Source organism: Dendropsophus ebraccatus, chromosome 15, assembly GCF_027789765.1.
Source record: "Dendropsophus ebraccatus isolate aDenEbr1 chromosome 15, aDenEbr1.pat, whole genome shotgun sequence".
NCBI classification, from domain to species: Eukaryota; Metazoa; Chordata; class Amphibia; order Anura; family Hylidae; genus Dendropsophus; species Dendropsophus ebraccatus.
Genome location: NC_091468.1, coordinates 57270002 through 57290663, shown reverse-complemented (window position 1 = coordinate 57290663; position 20662 = coordinate 57270002). Strand labels below are relative to the sequence as shown.

At 49.6% G+C, this 20662-nt stretch overlaps 2 protein-coding genes across 7 annotated transcripts in view; one reads left to right on the top strand and one right to left on the bottom strand.

The window, feature by feature from the left end:
• Positions 1-6892: 6892 nt before the first annotated feature.
• On the bottom strand, positions 6893-11994 carry MRPL14 (mitochondrial ribosomal protein L14). 4 transcript variants are annotated; one of them, XM_069955242.1, is made up of 3 exons: positions 11901-11994; positions 8487-8556; positions 6893-7372 (listed from the first exon to the last, which is right to left on the bottom strand). In XM_069955242.1, the coding sequence occupies exons 2-3, from the start codon at positions 8546-8548 to the stop codon at positions 7006-7008; spliced, it is 429 nt and encodes a 142-aa protein (XP_069811343.1). In that variant the 5' UTR covers positions 8549-8556; positions 11901-11994; the 3' UTR covers positions 6893-7005. The 4 variants fall into 4 exon arrangements, with proteins under 4 accessions (XP_069811343.1, XP_069811341.1, XP_069811344.1 ...); XM_069955240.1 differs by lacking the exon at positions 11901-11994 and adding an exon at positions 11837-11861; XM_069955243.1 differs by lacking the exon at positions 11901-11994 and adding an exon at positions 11749-11790.
• Positions 11995-12074: 80 nt separating this feature from the next.
• The window catches only part of TMEM63B (transmembrane protein 63B), a 28408-nt gene continuing 19820 nt past the window's right edge, over positions 12075-20662 (top strand). For 2 of the 3 annotated variants that reach the window (XM_069955239.1, XM_069955237.1), the window contains exon 1: positions 12075-12213. The gene's annotated coding sequence lies outside the window, so the exon portion shown is untranslated. Of the gene's footprint in view, positions 12269-20662 lie in introns of all 3 variants that reach the window. The other variant, XM_069955238.1, reaches the window with a different exon arrangement.

Genomic DNA, 20662 nt, shown 5'->3' with positions numbered 1-20662 from the left:
GTGGGGCCTCAATGATTCACGAGCGCGAATGCTAACAGAGAGCTGATAAATCTGGACCTATGTCTGACCCCTATATATCACTATGGCAGCTGACCACAATATCCCAGGTATCTGGTATCGTTAGTTTTTCTTTGAGTATGGTGAATATTTAGTTATGTATCACTGACAGCCAAAACAACACCCTAGGGTGTTTTGGCCATCAGGAATGCATTTGATTTCCTTGTACACCATCGGGTAGTTACCATTTTAGAGACTTGCAGATGCCTGTGTATTTTTGGTCCGTAGTGGCTTTTTGTGAATATTTAGTTAGAAACATAGAAGATTGTCAGCAGAAAAAGACCACCTGCTCCATCTAGTCGTTTTGAGTTTTTCAGGACATGGAGACTGGCTGCACCCACAGGACAATCTACTTTATATCTTTGCCTTATTCACTTAGAAGTCACCCAAGGATCATGTAGGACATTGGGAAGAAGCTGCTGAGCCACATAAATAACTCCCCTGGCGTTTGACTGGCCATTTATGAAGAAGCTGGAGTTGGTCCCTGATAAAATTCAGGAGTTGGAGTCGGAGCTGCAGCTTACCGACTCCTCAGCCCTGCTGATCAAGCCAAGGAGCTCACAATCTAATCTACCTATTAATAATTTTTTATTTCAGAGCACAGAACATTTGATAAGGGGGGTTAAAGGAGAAGTCCAGGGAAAATGTTTATTAAAGTATTTTAATAAAAGGGACACAGGGCACTGGAGGGACACAGCATCCTTTCCAGCAGCCACAGCCCGCACAGCTCTAGGAGTCGGGTCGTGACATAACTATTTTATCCAGGAAGTGAAGCCATGATGCAGTAGTAAGTGCAGGGAAAAAAGCACTTTATAAGCATTTCCCATAAGAAGTGTATATTGGTGATTTGTATAACTTTTAAGGGACAATACAATACTTTAATAAATAATTTTACCATACTTGTCCTTTAACATACACATTTATTACTCTCATCTAATCACAGCATCAGCTCTGTACATGTCTCCCCATTCTCTTGTGCAGAACTCTTCACACCAGGTGGCCTAGGGAATAACCACAGTTGGGTTGGGGTCAGGTTGCTGTACAGTTTAGGACTCTGCTGATTGAGACCTCCAAGTCACACTTCTCTTGAGGGCTGCAGCAAGTTTACCCCAGTATTCCCTATTCCTCTTTCAGTGCTGAGACTTTGCATGAGGTTCTTGCAGAGTGGCCCATCTCATTCTATCGGAATTTTCATAGATCTCTTATTCTCCACCTGTTTTTGCTCAGTTAGGCTGGGTTCACACTATGTTTTCTTCATGTTTTGCCAAAAACAGATAAAAAAAAACTGATGCATTTGGGTGCAGCTTTCATTATAAAAAAAAAAAAAAAAATCTCGTTTTTTTAAACTTGCACAAAAATGTTTTTGTGTATGTGAAAAAAAATGAATGCGTTTTGATCAGTTTTTATTATATTGGAAGTCAATGGGAAAACGGATCAAAACAGATGCATACAAATGCATGTTTTTTGCAAAAATGGATGGAAGAAAAAAAAAGTAATGTGAACCCAGCAAGTACCACGTTCTTTCCTTACTCTGAGGGACGTTCAGAGTCATTACACTGCATTTATCCTGACTTGGACCTGGCAACCAGCTGCATGACTCCCTTATGGTGTATCCAGGATCCCAAAGGTTACCACTATATTACGGATCATGTCATTATGGACCTTTCAGCAGTAGGAGACTGTGATATCCAACATGGCTGATCTAAATCAGAACCATATGAGACCCCAAAGACAAGACCCTGAGCGTGTGATCCAGAATCTGATAATTTGGAAAATCTGATGATCCAGCAGAGAATCGGTACAATACACAATCTCATAGTGCAGGAGGGAGGATGATGATGAAAAACCCACCATCAGGACTAATTTGACAGGCGATGTAGATTAGGATGAGGATTTGCTGCCCCTACATTGGGTCCATAGAAAAAGGTGCTTCACACATGGCATATGAGAAATATGGATAATCTGAAACACCTAATAAATGTGCAATAAGAAATAATCCCTAAGCCTCCTCAATGATGTGTAAGTTATATCTAGAGCTACACTAGACTTTTGGTGGCGTTCACTGCTACTAAAACGGGATCTAAAGGTTACTATATATTATAATGTTCACTTTTGTGGATGTTTACCCAATAAAATGTACAACTCCCTGGTGTTTTTAGTTTAGTTACATTGTTTTACAAGTCACAATGATCGACAAACACAACCTACATTATATTACTCATCAAATCAGAAGTCTCTGTAATGTCATGAATTTCAAATCCCAGACACTTCTCTTCAAAGTTTTGCCCGTTACTCTCCTACAATCCTTGTTGTATCCGGGACTACAGAAATTTTTAAATCCCGAGGTCTGGTCTGCATGCTAGAGTCGATCCGAACCCGAACTTTCGGCATTTGATTAGCGGGGGCTGCTGAAGTTGGATAAAGCCCTAAGGCTATGTGGAAATCATGGATATAGTCATTGGCTTTATCCATTTTTTCCAGAGAACCTTAGAGCTTTATCAAAGTTCAGCAGCCACCACTAATCAAATGCCGAACGTTCGGGTTCGGATCGTCTCGAACCCGAACCCGGTTCGCTCATTACTAGTCCTTATCCTCACTTTTGGTTTCTCTCCTGTTCCATCACTATGGAAATCCCCTAATAGGATCTCTAGTGCATAGAATCAGATTTACAGATTTTGTGGTCTGCTAACCCTCCTGCCTGCTCTGCTTCCCCCATGCTTGGACCGAATATTTACAATAGACATATATGGTCCATGTGGGCGTCTAGGTTTGGCTTCTATTCTAAGGATTCTCCCCTTATCTGATTTCTACTCTCACCCTCCCTTTCAGTAGGCATGTCCCCTCTGACGGTGCAGCATTGACTAAGTCAGAAATTTTTCCAGTTTGCCGACATAGTTGATCTGCTTACGCAGACTCTTGTGCCCTTTGATAAACCCCGAGAAAAACATTCTACCTGGGTCGGCGTACCATTCTACCTCAGTATTAGGCACTTCATGCAGATGATCTTTGGCTCCCTCACGCTCTTGAAACTAACGACTTTTAAGCAGTTGATTAGGGCGGGTGGGTCTACTAAAGGTGTTAATTTCTGCCATTTACCAAATTCTGAACTTGTCTGTGGTAGAGTCACCGGTACGGCACAAATATATAGATAGGTCGGGAGGAGTCTTTGGCTAAGACTATTACACCTGAGCTGTGGCAGGGCAGCATCCTCTTCAATTCGCACAAACTACAAGGAGACCCACTACAAATTCTTGTGTTTTCCTATATCTGAACAGTACTGAAGTTACATGGCAAGTTCTGCTCGTCTTTATGCAATGCCATTTTTTTTTTTTTTTTGTACAGTGTGCAAAGAAAATGTTAATAAAAATTACAGTTAAAAAAAAGTCAGGATCAGAACATTGGATGTAGAGCATGGGAATCTCCAAGGAAGCTTAGGCTGGCCATATGCATTACAAATGCTCATCCTCGTGCAGAATATGATGTTATTTTCCCCAGTTTTCTCCCTCCATTCTTCAGAATCATTCTTATCCCACAAGGCGAGATCTTGCACGGAACCCCAGACTGAGGAAGATCTTGTGTTTCTTCCATTTTCTAATTGCGCCAACAGTTATCTTCTCACCAAGCTGCTTACCTATTTTCCTGTAGCCTCAGTCTTGTGCTGATCTGCAATTTTATCCCTGGTATCCTTAGACAGATCTTTGGCCTTGACTAGGGATCAGCGAACTGTACTAGCAAAACACTTAGCTAGGTTTGGTGGTCAGCTTTTTAGCAGTCTGCCTTTGAACTCTCTGCCGTGCCTCTCCAGGTGCCTGGACAAAATGAACCCAGCCCTGGGAAACTGAAAGTACTGTAAGTTCACTCATCCTTTGTCTTGACCATTGTGGAGAGGTTGGAGTGTGAATGAGTATGTGGACAGGTGCTTTTCATACAGGTAACAGGTTCACAGGTGCAATTAATACAGGTAATAAGTGCAGAGTAGGAGGAGCTTCTTAAAGAAAAACTAACAGGTCTGTAAGAACCAAATTCTTGCTGGTTGGTTGATAAAATACTTAATTCATGCAATAAAAAGGTAAGATCATTATTTAAAAATCAAACTTTGATTTTCTGGAATTTTCTTTATAGATTGTGTCTCTCACAGGTGAAGTGTACCTATGCTCAAAATTACAGACCTCTCCATTCTTTGTAGGTGTTAAAACTTGCAAAATTGGCAGTATCAAATTAATGGAACAGGTAAAAGACAGATTATAGCTAAAAAAAAAAAAAAAAAAAAAAAGAAATCTTTACCATATATAAACTGTGTAATATGTTGAGAAAAAAAATTATGTATGAATTAAACCCACCAACCCTCTGACTGCTTCATTGTAAAACAGAAACCCAAAGTGGATCCAATTTACATAGGGTTGAATTTCTTCTACAGGGTAGATTCCATTACCTCTCTTTTTTTTTCATCCATCTCAGTTACTGGCCCAGAGATCGAGGAAGAGGTCTCCAGGCTCCTCTCACCCCACCACCTGCTCTAGTGACCCTATTCCTTTACACCTCTTCCAGGCTCCCCTCCTGTGGTAGTGACAGTATTCCCTCAAACCTGCTCCAGACTCCTCTCTTTTTACCCCCAACACCTCCAGCTATATACCTCCTCCTGTGACATCTCACCTACATGCTACTCTCTCTACTATTTATAACATTATGTTCTATTTGAATCTAAAAATAAATCTTACTAAAATTGAACATCTTTTTAAGTCAAAGCCAGGAATGGATTAGGGAAGAGGAGAAATCTCAGTCTTTCCTTTATGACCTGTTCTCTGCTTATAGTCTATTCCTGGCTTTGGCTTTAAAGGGGTACTCCGACAGGGGGAGACAACATTTTTTTCCCTGACACCGGGGAGTAGAAGGCTGAGGGAAACTACGTCCACTCACCTCCCCGGCTCCAGCAGCGGGTCCCGCATTGCGGCGCTTCGGTCCCCGGCTGCTGCCTGGTGGGGACCGGAGCGCCGCGATGCGTGATCCGCCGCTGGAACCGGGGAGGTGAGTAGACGTCGTTTCCCTCAGCCACCTACCCCCCAGTGTCAGGAAAAAAAAATGCCCCCCCGTCGGAGTACCCCTTCAATAATCTGTCAGATAAATCTCTGAGTAAACGCACCCTTATACAGCATGTCCGGTGTCCTCAGATTACCTCCACGTAACCTGCATCTTAAAGACATCACTAGAATTAATCTCTTCACAGCTAAAACTACCATTGTCATTTTGATTCATTTCCATCTTGACTATTGCAATTCCTTACAGGTCAGCCTTCTCTGCTCTAGAATATCTCCTCTCCCCAATTTATCCAAAATGCAGTGGCCAGAAATATCTCCTTGTGCGAGTCACTGAACTAATGCCTTTCCCCCTATGCTGTCCTGTTCACACAAAGATGTGCTGTTGATAACAGATTTTACTGATGGTTAAAAGATCCAAACAGCTGCCGAGCAAATGTTTTCCCGGTAATCAGACAATTGCTTTCCCTTTAATGCTGAGTTTACACGAAACGATTATCGTGCGAATTTGCACGATAATGATCGAATTCGAACGATAATCGTACATGTAAACGCAGCGAACAATCAAGCGACGAGTGAGAAATCGTTCATTTTGATCTTTGAACATGTTCTCAAATAGTCGTTGGTCGTTCGCAAAAAATTCGCAGATCGTTCCATGTAAACAGTCGTTCACCGATTTTACCTATGTGCGAGATAGGCAAAACAATTTTTCCGTACGATATATCGTTCTGTCTAAACGCTGATAGTTATTAAAAAAAACCTTAACTTCGAAATCGTTAATTGTACAATCAGGCGAATTATCGCTCAGTGTAATCGCAGCATTACTCAGGACGATTAGTGTTTCTAGGAACCCTTGTTGCCAATATAATCAGCCCATGTAAAAGATCCTTCAGACTCCCTCTTAATACACAAAGCATTACACCTGCTTAGAAAACACATCTTAGGCAGCTTATCAGGTTTAGTTTCCCCAAGGATGCCAGCTTCCTACACTCCAAGCACTTACACTTGTGCATACAGACATTGGTCAGTGATTGATCCACCCACCTTCACTTTTATTTAACAAAATATCAAAATTCCCAGTGATCAGAGAGAGTCCGTAGGATACAGAGTCATTCACCAGAATGGAATTGATCCTATTATTGTAGTATCTTTTTAGAGCCAGAAGTGGGAAGCTAACACCATCTGAGGCCAAGCACCTCTCATTACATCAAGAGATGTGCGGCTGGTGGCAGATTATCTTTCGACTTCAGCAATTAGCTGATCAGGAAAATTTGTTCATGCCTCTGCTGTTCACTGGTTCTATTACACTGAGATATCTGCCTGATTTGATAGATAATCTCTCCATATAATAGGACCCTAAATGGACTGTACCACCAGGTCCAGGCTGAAGCACTGGTGGCGGGGCGACCCACCCCTAGTGGGAAGAAACCCCAGCCCCTCCATGACGTGACTCCATTAGAATCAATGGAACCCTATCATAGAGGGGCTAGGGTTTCCTTCCACTAAGGGAGAGTCTTCCCTGAGACATTTTCCTGTTGAGATCTGCATTTACCATTATAGATCTTGACAACGGAGGATCCATCGTAAAGACGTCCTAGTAAAGAAAGTAAACCAGACATTTGGCTGTCTATGCATGATGAGAATAGTAGTTTTACAATAGTTGGAGGGCAGCAGGTTTGACATCTGTGATTTAAGCTGAAAGATGCTCCTATTAGAAGGCAATGCCTCCACCCTGCCTGTCTTCCATGCTGTACATTGCAGCCAATCTTCTTCACTGTGCAATCACAATTCTACCTGAGGTCTCCAGTATTTTATCAATATTTATTTAGTCCTGAATTCACAGGCAAGAAAAAAAAAAATAAATAAAGTTCTCCATCTGGAGTTTCTGATCCTGGATCCAATGTGGACGAGCTTCTCACAATAGGGTCTGAGCTATGGCCAACACTTTGGAATACTTGCCCTCCTCTCGCCTCAGCATGGCCGGTATAGGGGTCTTTATTCGGGTCCCCACAGGGTTCCCATTGTCCTCTATTAGAACCACATTGTTGGAGTCAAAGCGCGGGGTCATACAGGAACCGGGCATCTTCTGGCCCACGATGAGGGCTTTCTTCTTCTGACCCTTAATGGCCAACAGGATGGTGTCCCCGACCTTTCCCACCCCAGACTTGTTATACACATGAATGCAGCGTGGTGGCTTGTGGTACGGGGTGTTCCCCAGGGTGCTGTTATCCACCACCCGCACCCGGGTCAACTTCTGGATGGCAGCGCAGGATGCAGAGAGGCTGAAAACAGAACAGGAGGTAGTCACTGACCGACGGGAGGCCAGGAAGAGGAGACGATCGAGGCTGATGTCTATGTATTAGGTGGAGGAGACGATCGAGGCTGATGTCTATGTATTAGGTGGAGGAGACGATCGAGGCTGATGTCTATGTATTAGGTGGAGGAGACGATCGAGGCTGATGTCTATGTATTAGGTGGAGGAGACGATCGAGGCTGATGTCTATGTATTAGGTGGAGGAGACGATCGAGGCTGATGTCTATGTATTAGGTGGAGGAGACGATCGAGGCTGATGTCTATGTATTAGGTGGAGGAGACGATCGAGGCTGATGTCTATGTATTAGGTGGAGGAGACGATCGAGGCTGATGTCTATGTATTAGGTGGAGGAGACGATCGAGGCTGATGTCTATGTATTAGGTGGAGGAGACGATCGAGGCTGATGTCTATGTATTAGGTGGAGGAGACGATCGAGGCTGATGTCTATGTATTAGGAGGAGGAGACGATCGAGGCTGATGTCTATGTATTAGGTGGAGGAGACGATCGAGGCTGATGTCTATGTATTAGGAAGAGGAGACGATCGAGGCTGATGTCTATGTATTAGGAGAGGTCTGAGGGCTCGTCTCCATGTATTAGGGGTCTGGTGGACTATTGTCTATCAGGGGCACAAGGGCTATGTATTGGGGAGTGTGTGTCAGCCTGGGAACTGTTGTATGCTAATTAGGGGTGATGATGGGAGGGCCTATGGAGGACTGGTGTCTGTGTATTAGGAGTGAAGACAGGAGCTGCTGTGTATTGGGGAGGTCTGGGGGCTAATGTCTGTGTATTAGGAGAAGAGTTACAGGTGGACGGTCCGTATCTGCTCAGGAGCTGTTGTGCTTATTAGGGGGAGGGGGGGGGTGTAAGCTCTGGAAGACTGGTGTTGGTGTATTGGAGGTGATGACTGTGTATTGGGGAGGTCTGGGGGCTAATGCTGGTGTCTCGGCAAGACAACTGTATTTAGGGGCGCTAGTATCAGTGTATAAGGGGTGGCAGAGGCCAATGCCTGGGGTGGGGGGTATATATTGGAGGGGCCCAGGAGCTGGTGTCCCATTCCTGTATCGGGGAACGCACACTCACCTGAGGTGTTGTCGGGCAGCTGTCCCCCAGCTCTGGATCAGCACTCGCTGTAGTAACGCCATACTGCAACCTGCACAAGAAGACAAGACATGAAGGGATGATATACGGAGCTGTGTGGTCCGGGCATCGCTGGGGGTAGTAGTACATCCCCACTGCTGTATATAAGGGGCAGCCACTCTCACTACACTGCGGTTTCTATGACAACGCGGCCAGACAAGCTGACACAGTTATTGTGAGGAAACCAAGACCCTGAGCGGACAAGCAATGAATATACCAGAGAAACCCGACACACGGGGGGGCCCTCACAGCACCGAGCTGCGCACTAACCTGCACCGGACACCGGGAGATGACAGAACACCGTGCGCCCTCAGAGGGAACTGCTAGAAACCCGTCCCGTGAATTATACGTCACTGCGTGCCCCACCCCCTTAATGTGATACGTCCTCCTGCGTGTCCTCGTGACCTCTGATTAGACTGGGACTGTGAGGACGTCTGCGCCCCCTGCAGGCGCCTAATGGTGATGCGGCACACGGTGACTGTGGTGCAGTAATGTGCGGGACCCCCCTATACAGTGCCTGCCATAAAGGGAACCCCCTCGTCATATACACTGCCTGCAACAGAGAGACCCCCCTTATATACACTGCCTGCCACAGAGAGACCCCCCCTTATATACACTGCCTGCCACAGAGAGACCCCCATATACACTGCCTGCCACAGAGAGACCCCCCCTTATATACACTGCCTGCCACAGAGGGACCCCACTTATATACACTGCCTGCCACAGAGGGACCCCCATATACACTGCCTGCCACAGAGAGACCCCCATATACACTGCCTGCTATAGAGGGACCCCCATATACACTGCCTGCCACAGAGGACCCCCATATACACTGCCTGCCACAGAGAGACCCCACTTATATACACTGCCTGCCACAGAGAGACCCCCATATACACTGCCTGCCACAGAGGACCCCCATATACACTGCCTGCCACAGAGGACCCCCATATACACTGCCTGCCACAGAGAGACCCCACTTATATACACTGCCTGCCACAGAGAGACCCCCCCCCTTATATACACTGCCTGCAACAGAGAGACCCCCTTATATATACTGCCTGCAACAGAGAGACCCCCCCTTATATACACTGCCTGCCACAGAGAGACCCCCATATACACTGCCTGCCACAGAGACCCCCCTTATATACACTGCCTGCCACAGAGGGACCCCCATATACACTGCCTGCTATAGAGGGACCCCCATATACACTGCCTGCCACAGAGGACCCCCATATACACTGCCTGCCACAGAGGGACCCCCATATACACTGCCTGCCACAGAGAGACCCCACTTATATACACTGCCTGCCACAGAGGGACCCCCATATACACTGCCTGCCACAGAGAGACTCCCCATATACACTGCCTGCCACAGAGAGACCCCCCCATATACACTGCCTGCTACAGAGGGACCCCCATATACACTGCCTGCCACAGAGAGACCCCCCATATACACTGCCTGCCACAGAGGGACCCCCATATACACTGCCTGCTACAGAGAGACCCCCCCCATATACACTGCCTGCTACAGAGAGACTCCCCATATACACTGCCTGCTACAGAGAGACCCCCCCATATACACTGCCTGCTACAGAGAGACTCTCCATATACACTGCCTGCTACAGAGAGACCCCCCCATATACACTGCCTGCTACAGAGGACCCCCATATACACTGCCTGCCTGCCACAGAGGGACGCCCATATACACTGCCTGCCACAGAGAGACCCCCCATATACACTGCCTGCCACAGAGGGACCCCCATATACACTGCCTGCCACAGAGAGACCCCCCATATACACTGCCTGCTACAGAGGGACCCCCATATACACTGCCTGCCACAGAGGGACCCCCATATACACTGCCTGCTACAGAGAGACCCCCCCATATACACTGCCTGCTACAGAGGACCCCCATATACACTGCCTGCCTGCCACAGAGGGACCCCCCATATACACTGCCTGCTACAGAGGGACCCCCATATACACTGCCTGCCACAGAGGGACCCCCATATACACTGCCTGCCACAGAGAGACCCCCCATATACACTGCCTGCCACAGAGGGACCCCCATATACACTGCCTGCCACAGAGGGACCCCCATATACACTGCCTGCCACAGAGGGACCCCCATATACACTGGCTGCCACAGAGGGACCCCCATATACACTGGCTGCCACAGAGAGATACCCCCATATACACTGCCTGCTACAAGAGGACCCCCATATACACTGGCTGCCAGAGAGATACCCCCATATACACTGCCTGCTACAAGAGGACCCCCATATACACTGCCTGCCACAGAGGGACCCCCATATACACTGCCTGCTACAAGGGGACCCCCATATACACTGCCTGCTACAAGGGGACCCCCATATACACTGCCTGCCACAGAGGGACCCCCATATACACTGCCTGCCACAGAGAGACCCCAATATACACTGCCTGCCACAGAGGGACCCCCATATACACTGCCTGCTACAAGGGGACCCCCATATACACTGCCTGCCACAGAGAGACCCCAATATACACTGCCTGCTACAAGGGGACCCCCATATACACTGCCTGCCACAGAGGGACCCCCATATACACTGCTTGCCACAGAGGGACCCCCATATACACTGCCTGCTACAGAGAGACCCCCCCATATACACTGCCTGCTACAAGAGGACCCCCATATACACTGGCTGCCAGAGAGATACCCCCATATACACTGCCTGCTACAAGAGGACCCCCATATACACTGCCTGCCACAGAGGGACCCCCATATACACTGCCTGCTACAAGGGGACCCCCATATACACTGCCTGCCACAGAGGGACCCCCATATACACTGCCTGCCACAGAGAGACCCCAATATACACTGCCTGCCACAGAGGGACCCCCATATACACAGCCTGCTACAAGGGGACCCCCATATACACTGCCTGCTACATAGAGGACCCCCATATACACTGCCTGCTACATAGAGGACCCCCATATACACTGCCTGCTACATAGAGGACCCCCATATACACTGCCTGCTACATAGAGGACCCCCATATACACTGCCTGCCTTTCACCCCAATAATAACAGGATTTTCTTTCCGTTTTCTCTAAAAACAAAAATGTTTTCTTGTCCATATAATTGTAGGGTGAAACGAAGGGCACCATTACACAACTATAAAGGAGGTGGAAAAGAATAGTAAGGGGTGAAAGTGAGGTGTACAGCAAGCTCTCAGGTCACATGATGTTTACAGCCTGTTCACACCGGGCGGTTCAGCGCAGGACGCTGCTGTTGCTAGGTTACTAGTCACCTTCCATGGAGTGACACACTGTATCTCAGGGAGGAGGCGGGACATGGAATCGGGAGAGCCGTACCTGAACGACTACAATTCCCAGCATCCCCCTCTAGTAGTCAGCTAAACTACACTGTAATCATAGACAGACAAGTAAAGTTATTCGTTGTTGAAAGGGAAAAATAAACACAAGACGCAAGCGCGCACACAGCTACGTCATGACGCAGGATGCTCCGCCCTGCGTGCCAGGCCGCAGTGTAGAGGTGGTGGGAGGGATCTGCCAGTGACGTCACGGACTCTGCCTCCCACCTGCATTGTGTTCATCCCCGGGCAGGGGAGCTGCGGAACCGGGAGTCCGGGGGCTGCGAGCCGGCAAGCGAGGCCCAGAGCGGCAGGTGAGTGCGGAGGCCCCGGAGGAGCAGCCCCGTACAGCCCTCCCTTGTTCTAGAGGTCTGTGTGTCCTACTGCAGGGTGGGGTGACAAGAGTGTCAGCTCTAGAGCCTAGAGAGAGTGAGGGGCAACATAGTGTGTGCCGGGGGGTGGGGGAATACAGCTGTATAGTGTCAGCTCGTGGGACCAGACTGCGGGGTGTATAGTGTCAGCTCCTGGGACCAGACTGCGGGGTGTAGAGTGTCAGCTCCTGGGACCAGACTGCGGGGTGTATAGTGTCAGCTCGTGGGACCAGACTGCGGGGTGTATAGTGTCAGCTCCTGGGACCAGACTGCGGGGTGTAGAGTGTCAGCTCATGGGACCAGACTGCGGGGTGTAGAGTGTCAGCTCCTGGGACCAGACTGCGGGGTGTAGACTGTCAGCTCCTGGGACCAGACTGCGGGGTGTAGACTGTCAGCTCCTGGGACCAGACTGCGGGGTGTAGACTGTCAGCTCCTGGGACCAGACTGCGGGGTGTAGACTGTCAGCTCGTGGGACCAGACTGCGGGGTGTAGACTGTCAGCTCGTGGGACCAGACTGCGGGGTGTAGACTGTCAGCTCGTGGGACCAGACTGCGGGGTGTAGACTGTCAGCTCCTGGGACCAGACTGCGGGGTGTAGACTGTCAGCTCCTGGGACCAGACTGCGGGGTGTAGACTGTCAGCTCATGGGACCAGACTGCGGGGTGTAGACTGTCAGCTCCTGGGACCAGACTGCGGGGTGTATAGTGTCAGCTCGTGGGACCAGACTGCGGGGTGTAGAGTGTCAGCTCGTGGGACCAGACTGCGGGGTGTAGAGTGTCAGCTCGTGGGACCAGACTGCGGGGTGTAGAGTGTCAGCTCGTGGGACCAGACTGCGGGGTGTAGAGTGTCAGCTCGTGTGACCAGACTGCGGGGTGTAGAGTGTCAGCTCGTGGGACCAGACTGCGGGGTGTAGAGTGTCAGCTCGTGGGACCAGACTGCGGGGTGTAGACTGTCAGCTCGTGGGACCAGACTGCGGGGTGTAGAGTGTCAGCTCGTGGGACCAGACTGCGGGGTGTAGAGTGTCAGCTCGTGGGACCAGACTGCGGGGTGTAGAGTGTCAGCTCGTGGGACCAGACTGCGGGGTGTAGAGTGTCAGCTCGTGGGACCAGACTGCGGGGTGTAGAGTGTCAGCTCGTGGGACCAGACTGCGGGGTGTAGAGTGTCAGCTCGTGGGACCAGACTGCGGGGTGTAGAGTGTCAGCTCGTGGGACCAGACTGCGGGGTGTAGAGTGTCAGCTCGTGGGACCAGACTGCGGGGTGTAGAGTGTCAGCTCGTGGGACCAGACTGCGGGGTGTAGAGTGTCAGCTCGTGGGACCAGACTGCGGGGTGTAGAGTGTCAGCTCGTGGGACCAGACTGCGGGGTGTAGAGTGTCAGCTCGTGGGACCAGACTGCGGGGTGTAGAGTGTCAGCTCGTGGGACCAGACTGCGGGGTGTAGAGTGTCAGCTCGTGGGACCAGACTGCGGGGTGTAGAGTGTCAGCTCGTGGGACCAGACTGCGGGTTGTAGAGTGTCAGCTCGTGGGACCAGACTGCGGGTTGTAGAGTGTCAGCTCGTGGGACCAGACTGCGGGGTGTAGACTGTCAGCTCGTGGGACCAGACTGCGGGGTGTAGACTGTCAGCTCGTGGGACCAGACTGCGGGGTGTAGACTGTCAGCTCGTGGGACCAGACTGCGGGGTGTAGACTGTCAGCTCGTGGGACCAGACTGCGGGGTGTAGACTGTCAGCTCATGGGACCAGACTGCGGGGTGTAGACTGTCAGCTCCTGGGACCAGACTGCGGGGTGTATAGTGTCAGCTCGTGGGACCAGACTGCGGGGTGTAGAGTGTCAGCTCGTGGGACCAGACTGCGGGGTGTAGACTGTCAGCTCGTGGGACCAGACTGCGGGGTGTAGACTGTCAGCTCCTGGGACCAGACTGCGGGGTGTATAGTGTCAGCTCGTGGGACCAGACTGCGGGGTGTATAGTGTCAGCTCGTGGGACCAGACTGCGGGGTGTAGAGTGTCAGCTCGTGGGACCAGACTGCGGGGTGTAGACTGTCAGCTCGTGGGACCAGACTGCGGGGTGTAGACTGTCAGCTCATGGGACCAGACTGCGGGGTGTAGACTGTCAGCGGTGGGGTTCAGGTGTAGAGGGTCAGCAGTGGGGTCCCGGTGGAGGGTGTAGGGGGTCAGCTCGTGGGATCCAGATGCAGGGTGTAGGGGGTAAGCTGTGGGATCCAGATGCAGGGTGTAGGGGTTCAGCTGTGGGGTCCAGATGCAGGGTGTAGGGGTTCAGCTGTGGGATCCAGATGCAGGGTGAAGGGGGTAAGCTGTGGGATCCAGATGCAGGGTGTAGGGGGTAAGCTGTGGGATCCAGATGCAGGGTGTAGGGGGTAAGCTGTGGGATCCAGATGCAGGGTGTAGGGGGTCAGCTGTGGGATCCAGATGCAGGGTGTAGGGGGTCAGCTGTGGGATCCAGATGCAGGGTGTAGGGGGTCAGCTGTGGGATCCAGATGCAGGGTGTAGGGGGTCAGCTGTGGGATCCAGATGCAGGGTGTAGGGGGTCAGCTGTGGGATCCAGATGCAGGGTGTAGGGGGTCAGCTGTGGGGTCCAGATGCTGGGTGTAGGGGGTAAGCTGTGGGGTCCAGATGCTGGGTGTAGGGGGTAAGCTGTGGGATACAGATGCTGGGTGTAGAGGGTAACCTGTGGGGTCCCGGTGGAGGGTGTAGAGGGTCACCTGTGGGCTCCAGATGCAGGGTGTAGGGGGTCACCTCGTGGCAGCGGACCATGGCGGGGTGTACAGTTCCAGCTCTCTGGGGCTGCAGCTGATTGGTCAGGGCTCTGACATGTTTTCCTCTCTACAAATAGCCGTGTATAAATAATATAAGAGCTGCCGCAGGTCCTGTGGGGGAGCGAATCTTTGCTGACTGATCTCTGTGGCCCTGGGGGTCCTGGTAGTGGCCGCTCTTCTTATTGGTTCATGAGGCACAGTCTGTTGACCCTAGCAACCAGTCACACTGATTGGTTGCTAGGGGAAACAGACAGTTCTTCCATTAGACGGTTTTGAGAACTGAGGCTGGATGTGTCATGTGACCGCGCTGATTCCGTACACCACCGCCCACTACGTGACTCCTGAGAGCTCGGAGGAGGAAGTGGCTGGAGCTCCCAGGATTTCTCCCTGTGGGGTCAGGTGGGTGGTCGGGCTCATTCTGTGGGGTCCCACAATCCCTCTGCAGTCATCCTGAGCTTCCTGGTTAATGAATGTAATTCCAGAAGAGCAGTGTATAGTGACACCAGGCACAGATGCAGGGGGTCTAAGTACATGACAGTATACAGGGCCGAGCTAGGTGAAGCCCACCCCAATGTACACACTACTGACACCCTCCCACCCTGTTATAGCTGTTAACCCCTTATGTTCCTGTGGTGAGTTGCTGGTGTGGACCCTGCTGGGTTTGCCTGGAGGTTACACTGAGTCATGATGCTGAAATGAGCAAAAATGTGGTAGATCCAGCTTTGAGCGTGGCTCCTGACGACTACCGGAGCACCATGCAGAGTGCCGCCCCATTCTGGGCACTATGGTGTCTGTCCGGGCCTGTAGACACTGTATGTTCCCTACTTCATCACCGGGAGGCTGCCAGGTGCCATAAGCATTAATGTTCCAGGCTTGTGCCGCTGCCAGGGGCTCTCAGAAAATACACTTGACCCTCCACTAAGTGGCACTTAGATGTTCCCGGAATGCAGGAAGAGAACAGCCATGACGAGGGTGGACCCGGGGCCCCGGCAGGCCGGCCGCATTACTGAGCACTATACACAAGGGGCAGGAGCCCAACCATGGGCAGTGAGCTTGTCCTGTGTATAGAGGATATTAGTGAGCGGTGAGCTTGCATCCTGTATATAGAGGGTATCAACGAGCAGTGAGCTTGTCCTGTGTATAGAGGATTTTCTGCAAGCTTGTGTCCTGTATAAGGAGCATACTGGTGAGCTTGTGTCCTGTATATAGAGGATATCGGTGAGCAGTACACTTTTTTTTGTCCTGTGTATAGAGGATATCAGCGAGCGGTGGTCTTGCATCCTGTATATAGAGGGTATTAGCGAGCAGTGAGCTTGTCCTGTGTATAGAGGATTTTCTGCAAGCTTGTGTCCTGTATATGGAGGATATCGGTGAGCAGTACACTTGTGTCCTGTATATAATAGCTTTGTATCTAGAGAATATGTGTGAGCAATGAGCTTGTGTCCCGTTTATAAAGCGGTGAGCTTCTGTCCCGTATATAGAGGTTATCAGTGAGTGGTGAGCTTGTGTCCTGTGTAGAAGATATTAGTGAGCGCTTGTCCTGTATATAGAGGATATCAGTGAGCAGTTAGCTTGTGTCCTGTATAGAGGATATCGGTGAGTGGTGAGCGTTTGTCCTGTATATAGCGGATATCAGTGAGCACATGTCCTTTATATAGGGGATATTAGTGAGTGGTGAGCTTGTGTCCTGTGTATAAAGGATATCACTGAGCGGTGAGCTTGTGTCCTGTATATAGAAGATATTAGTGAGCGCTTGCCCTGTGTATAGAGGATATCACTGAGCGGTAAGCTTGTGTCCTGTATATAGAGGATATTAGTGAGTGCTTGCCCTGTGTATAGAGGATATCACTGAGCGATGAGCTTGTGTCCTGTATATAGAGGATATTAGTGAGCGCTTGCCCTGTGTATAGAGGATATCTGTAAGCGTTGATCTTGTGTCCTGTATATAGAGGATATTAGTGAGTGCTTGCCCTGTGTATAGAGGATATCACTGAGCGGTAAGCTTGTGTCCTGTATATAGAGCAGTGCTTCTCTATTCCAGTCCTCAGGACTCACCAACAGGTCATGTTTTGAAGATATCCCATACAAAGAAAACCTGTGATACTATCTGAGTATGATTATATCACCTGTGAAATACTAAGGAAATCCTCAAAACATGACCTGTGAGGCCTGAGGACTGGAACTGAGAAGCACCGATATATAGCATATTAGTGAGCTTGTGTCCTGTATATAGAGGATATTAGTGAGCTTGTGTCCTGTATATAGAGGATATTAGTGAGCTTGTGTCCTGTATATAGAGGATATTAGTGAGCTTGTGTCCTGTATATAGAGGATATTAGTGAGCTTGTGTCCTGTATATAGAGGATATTAGTGAGCTTGTGTCCTGTATATAGAGGATATTAGTGAGTGCCTGCCCTGTATATAGAGGATATCAGTGAGCGGAGATTGTGTCCTGTGTGTAATAGCTCTGTATATAGAGGATATTAGTGAGCGGTGAGCTTGTGTCCTGTCTGTAGAGGATATTAGTGAGTGGTGAGCTTGTGTCCTGTATATAGAGGACATCAGTGAGCGGCGAGCTTGTGTCCTGTGTGTAATAGCTCTGTATATAGAGAATATTAGTGAGTGGTGAGCTTGTGTATACAGAGGATTATCAGTGTGCGGTTATCTCAGGGCAGGCGCGTTCTCCTGTAGATTTGCTGAGTCAGGGTTTTAGTCGCTCTCTCACCCAGTGTCTTTTGCTGATCTTCCTCTGTTGACCACAGCGTCCTCCTCAGTCAGCAGACGACAATGTTATACTGTCCTGGGGTGACTGAGCAGTGGTGAGAGGATGTGTACAGGTCCCCCTGCTCCTCACCCTCTCACTGCTGAGGCTTTGTTACAGTGTTACCATTTCAGACCTATCAGCCCTCAGCAGTGTTCATTTACACTGATACAGTGTTACAACAGCATGATCCCCTCCCGTGTCAGCTCGAGAGACTCTTATGAACGGAGTGATTTTTAGTGACTAACGATAAACGATCGCAAACGAGATTGTTTATTGTTAACCTGAAATCGTTCACCATATTACACAGAGCGATGGTTGGTAGATACAATCGTTACTACAATCGTTATTGCGATCGTTACTATGATCGTTTATTCCTTCTGATCCCAGCAAAACAATGAACAATGTGCAATTACACTGAACAATTAGTGAACAAATGTGGAATTACAGCGAACGATTAAGGATAATTTTAGGTTCAGATCTAAGGGTGACATTAGACGGGCTGATGGGGCCCGATAATACCTGTAAACGAGCGCCAATCTGCTAGATCGGCGCTCGTTTACTGGGGCTATTACACGTTACCGATGTTCTTGCAGCCCTTGTATAAACTGTATACACCTGTCCAGGTGGCAGGGCTCCTCTTCCTCTGTGCTTCTCCCCAGGTCCGCACGCTCCAGCTTCAGAGCGGCCTGTCTCAGCTGAGGCCGCTCAGCCAATCACTGGCCGTGGTGGTCCCGGCCTGTGATTGGCTGAGCGGCCTGCCAGCTGAGACGGGCTGCTCTGAAGCTGCAGCGCGCGGGACCCGGGGAGAAGCACAGAGGAAGAGGAGCCCTGCCACCTGGATAGGTATGTATTCCTAATTGCATATCGTCCGCCGCGCAGCGGTGCACGGTTGGCGCCCGACGATTATAGGTCAGAACCTATATCAAGGATCAGCTGATGACAACAACGATCATCGGCTGATCGTTGGTTGTCCTTATTACACGGAACGATAATCTGCTGGATAGGGCCGATTCGGCCGATTATCGCTCCGTGTGATTGTCTGCAATTACACAGAATGATTATTGTTTAAATTTGAACGATATAACGATTTTTCACACGATAATCATCCCGTGTAATAGGGCCCTTAGACTGGTGAGAATGAGTCTTTGGGGAAGAGGCAGCACGTTTCCCTGTATACTAATGGCGCTGTGTGATTGGATGCTGCCTGGGATGTCACATTATTAGGTTCAGCACCTTTTCCTATTAAAAACAATGTGATGCAACAATGTATAATCTGTGTGACCCCGAGTAACAAAACCTTCCAAAGATGCTGCAGCTGCACGCTTCCTGTGCTGAGTCAGGGCTGTCTGCATCTGTATATGGGTCACCCCCCTATGTGTGTATACTGTGTACATGGGGTCACCCCCCTATGTGTGTATACTGTGTACATTGGGTCACCCCCCTATGTGTGTATACGGGGTCACTCTGTGTGTATACTGTGTACATGGGGTCACTCCGCTATGTGTGTATACTGTATACATTGGGTCACCCCGCTGTGTGTGTGTACTGTATACATGGGGTCACCCTGCTGTGTGTGTATACTGTATACATGGGGTCACCCCGCTATGTGTGTATACTGTATACATGGGGTCACCCCGCTATGTGTGTATACTGTATACATGGGGTCACCCCGCTGTGTGTACTGTATACATGGGGTCACCCCGCTATGTGTGTATACTGTATACATGGGGTCACCCCGCTGTGTGTGTATACTGTATACATGGGGTCACCCGGCTGTGTGTGTATACTGTATACATGGGGTCACTCCGCTATGTGTGTATACTGTATACATGGGGTCACCGCGCTGTGTGTATACTGTATACATGGGGTCACTCCGCTATGTGTGTATACTGTATACATGGGGTCACCCGGCTGTGTGTGTATACTGTATACATGGGGTCACTCCGCTATGTGTGTATACTGTATACATGGGGTCACCCGGCTGTGTGTGTATACTGTATACATGGGGTCACCCCGCTATGTGTGTGTACTGTATACATGGGGTCACCCCGCTATGTGTGTGTACTGTATACATGGGGTCACCCAGCTGTGTGTACTGTATACATGGGGGTCACCCCGCTATGTGTGTATACTGTATACATGGGGGTCACCCCGCTATGTGTGTATACTGTATACATGGGGTCACCCCGTTATGTGTGTATACTGTATACATGGGGTCACCCTGCTATGTGTGTATACTGTATACATGGGGTCACCCCGCTATGTGTGTACTGTATACATTGGGTTACCACGCTATGTGTGTATACTGTATACATGGGGTCACCACGCTATGTGTGTATACTGTATACATGGGGTCACCACGCTATGTGTGTATACTGTATACATGGGGTCACCACGCTATGTGTGTATACTGTATACATGGGGTCACCCCGCTGTGTGTGTATACTGTATACATGGGGTCACCCCGCTATGTGTGTGTACTGTATACATGGGGTCACCCCGCTGTGTGTGTATACTGTGTACATGGGGTCACTCCGCTGTGTGTGTATACTGTATACATTGGGTTACCACGCTGTGTGTGTATACTGTATACATTGGGTTACCACGCTGTGTGTGTATACTGTCTACATGGGGTCACCCCGATATGTGTGTATACTGTATACATGGGGTCACTCCGCTGTGTGTGTATACTGTATACATTGGGTCACTCCGCTTTATGGGGGGGGGGGGGTTGTGTGTATGTATGTGTGTGCGTAATGTATATATATATACACACACATATATACATACGCATACTCACAGGGTCACCCCACTGTGTGTGTGTTTGTATACACCTAGGGTGACCCTGGTTTATGTTT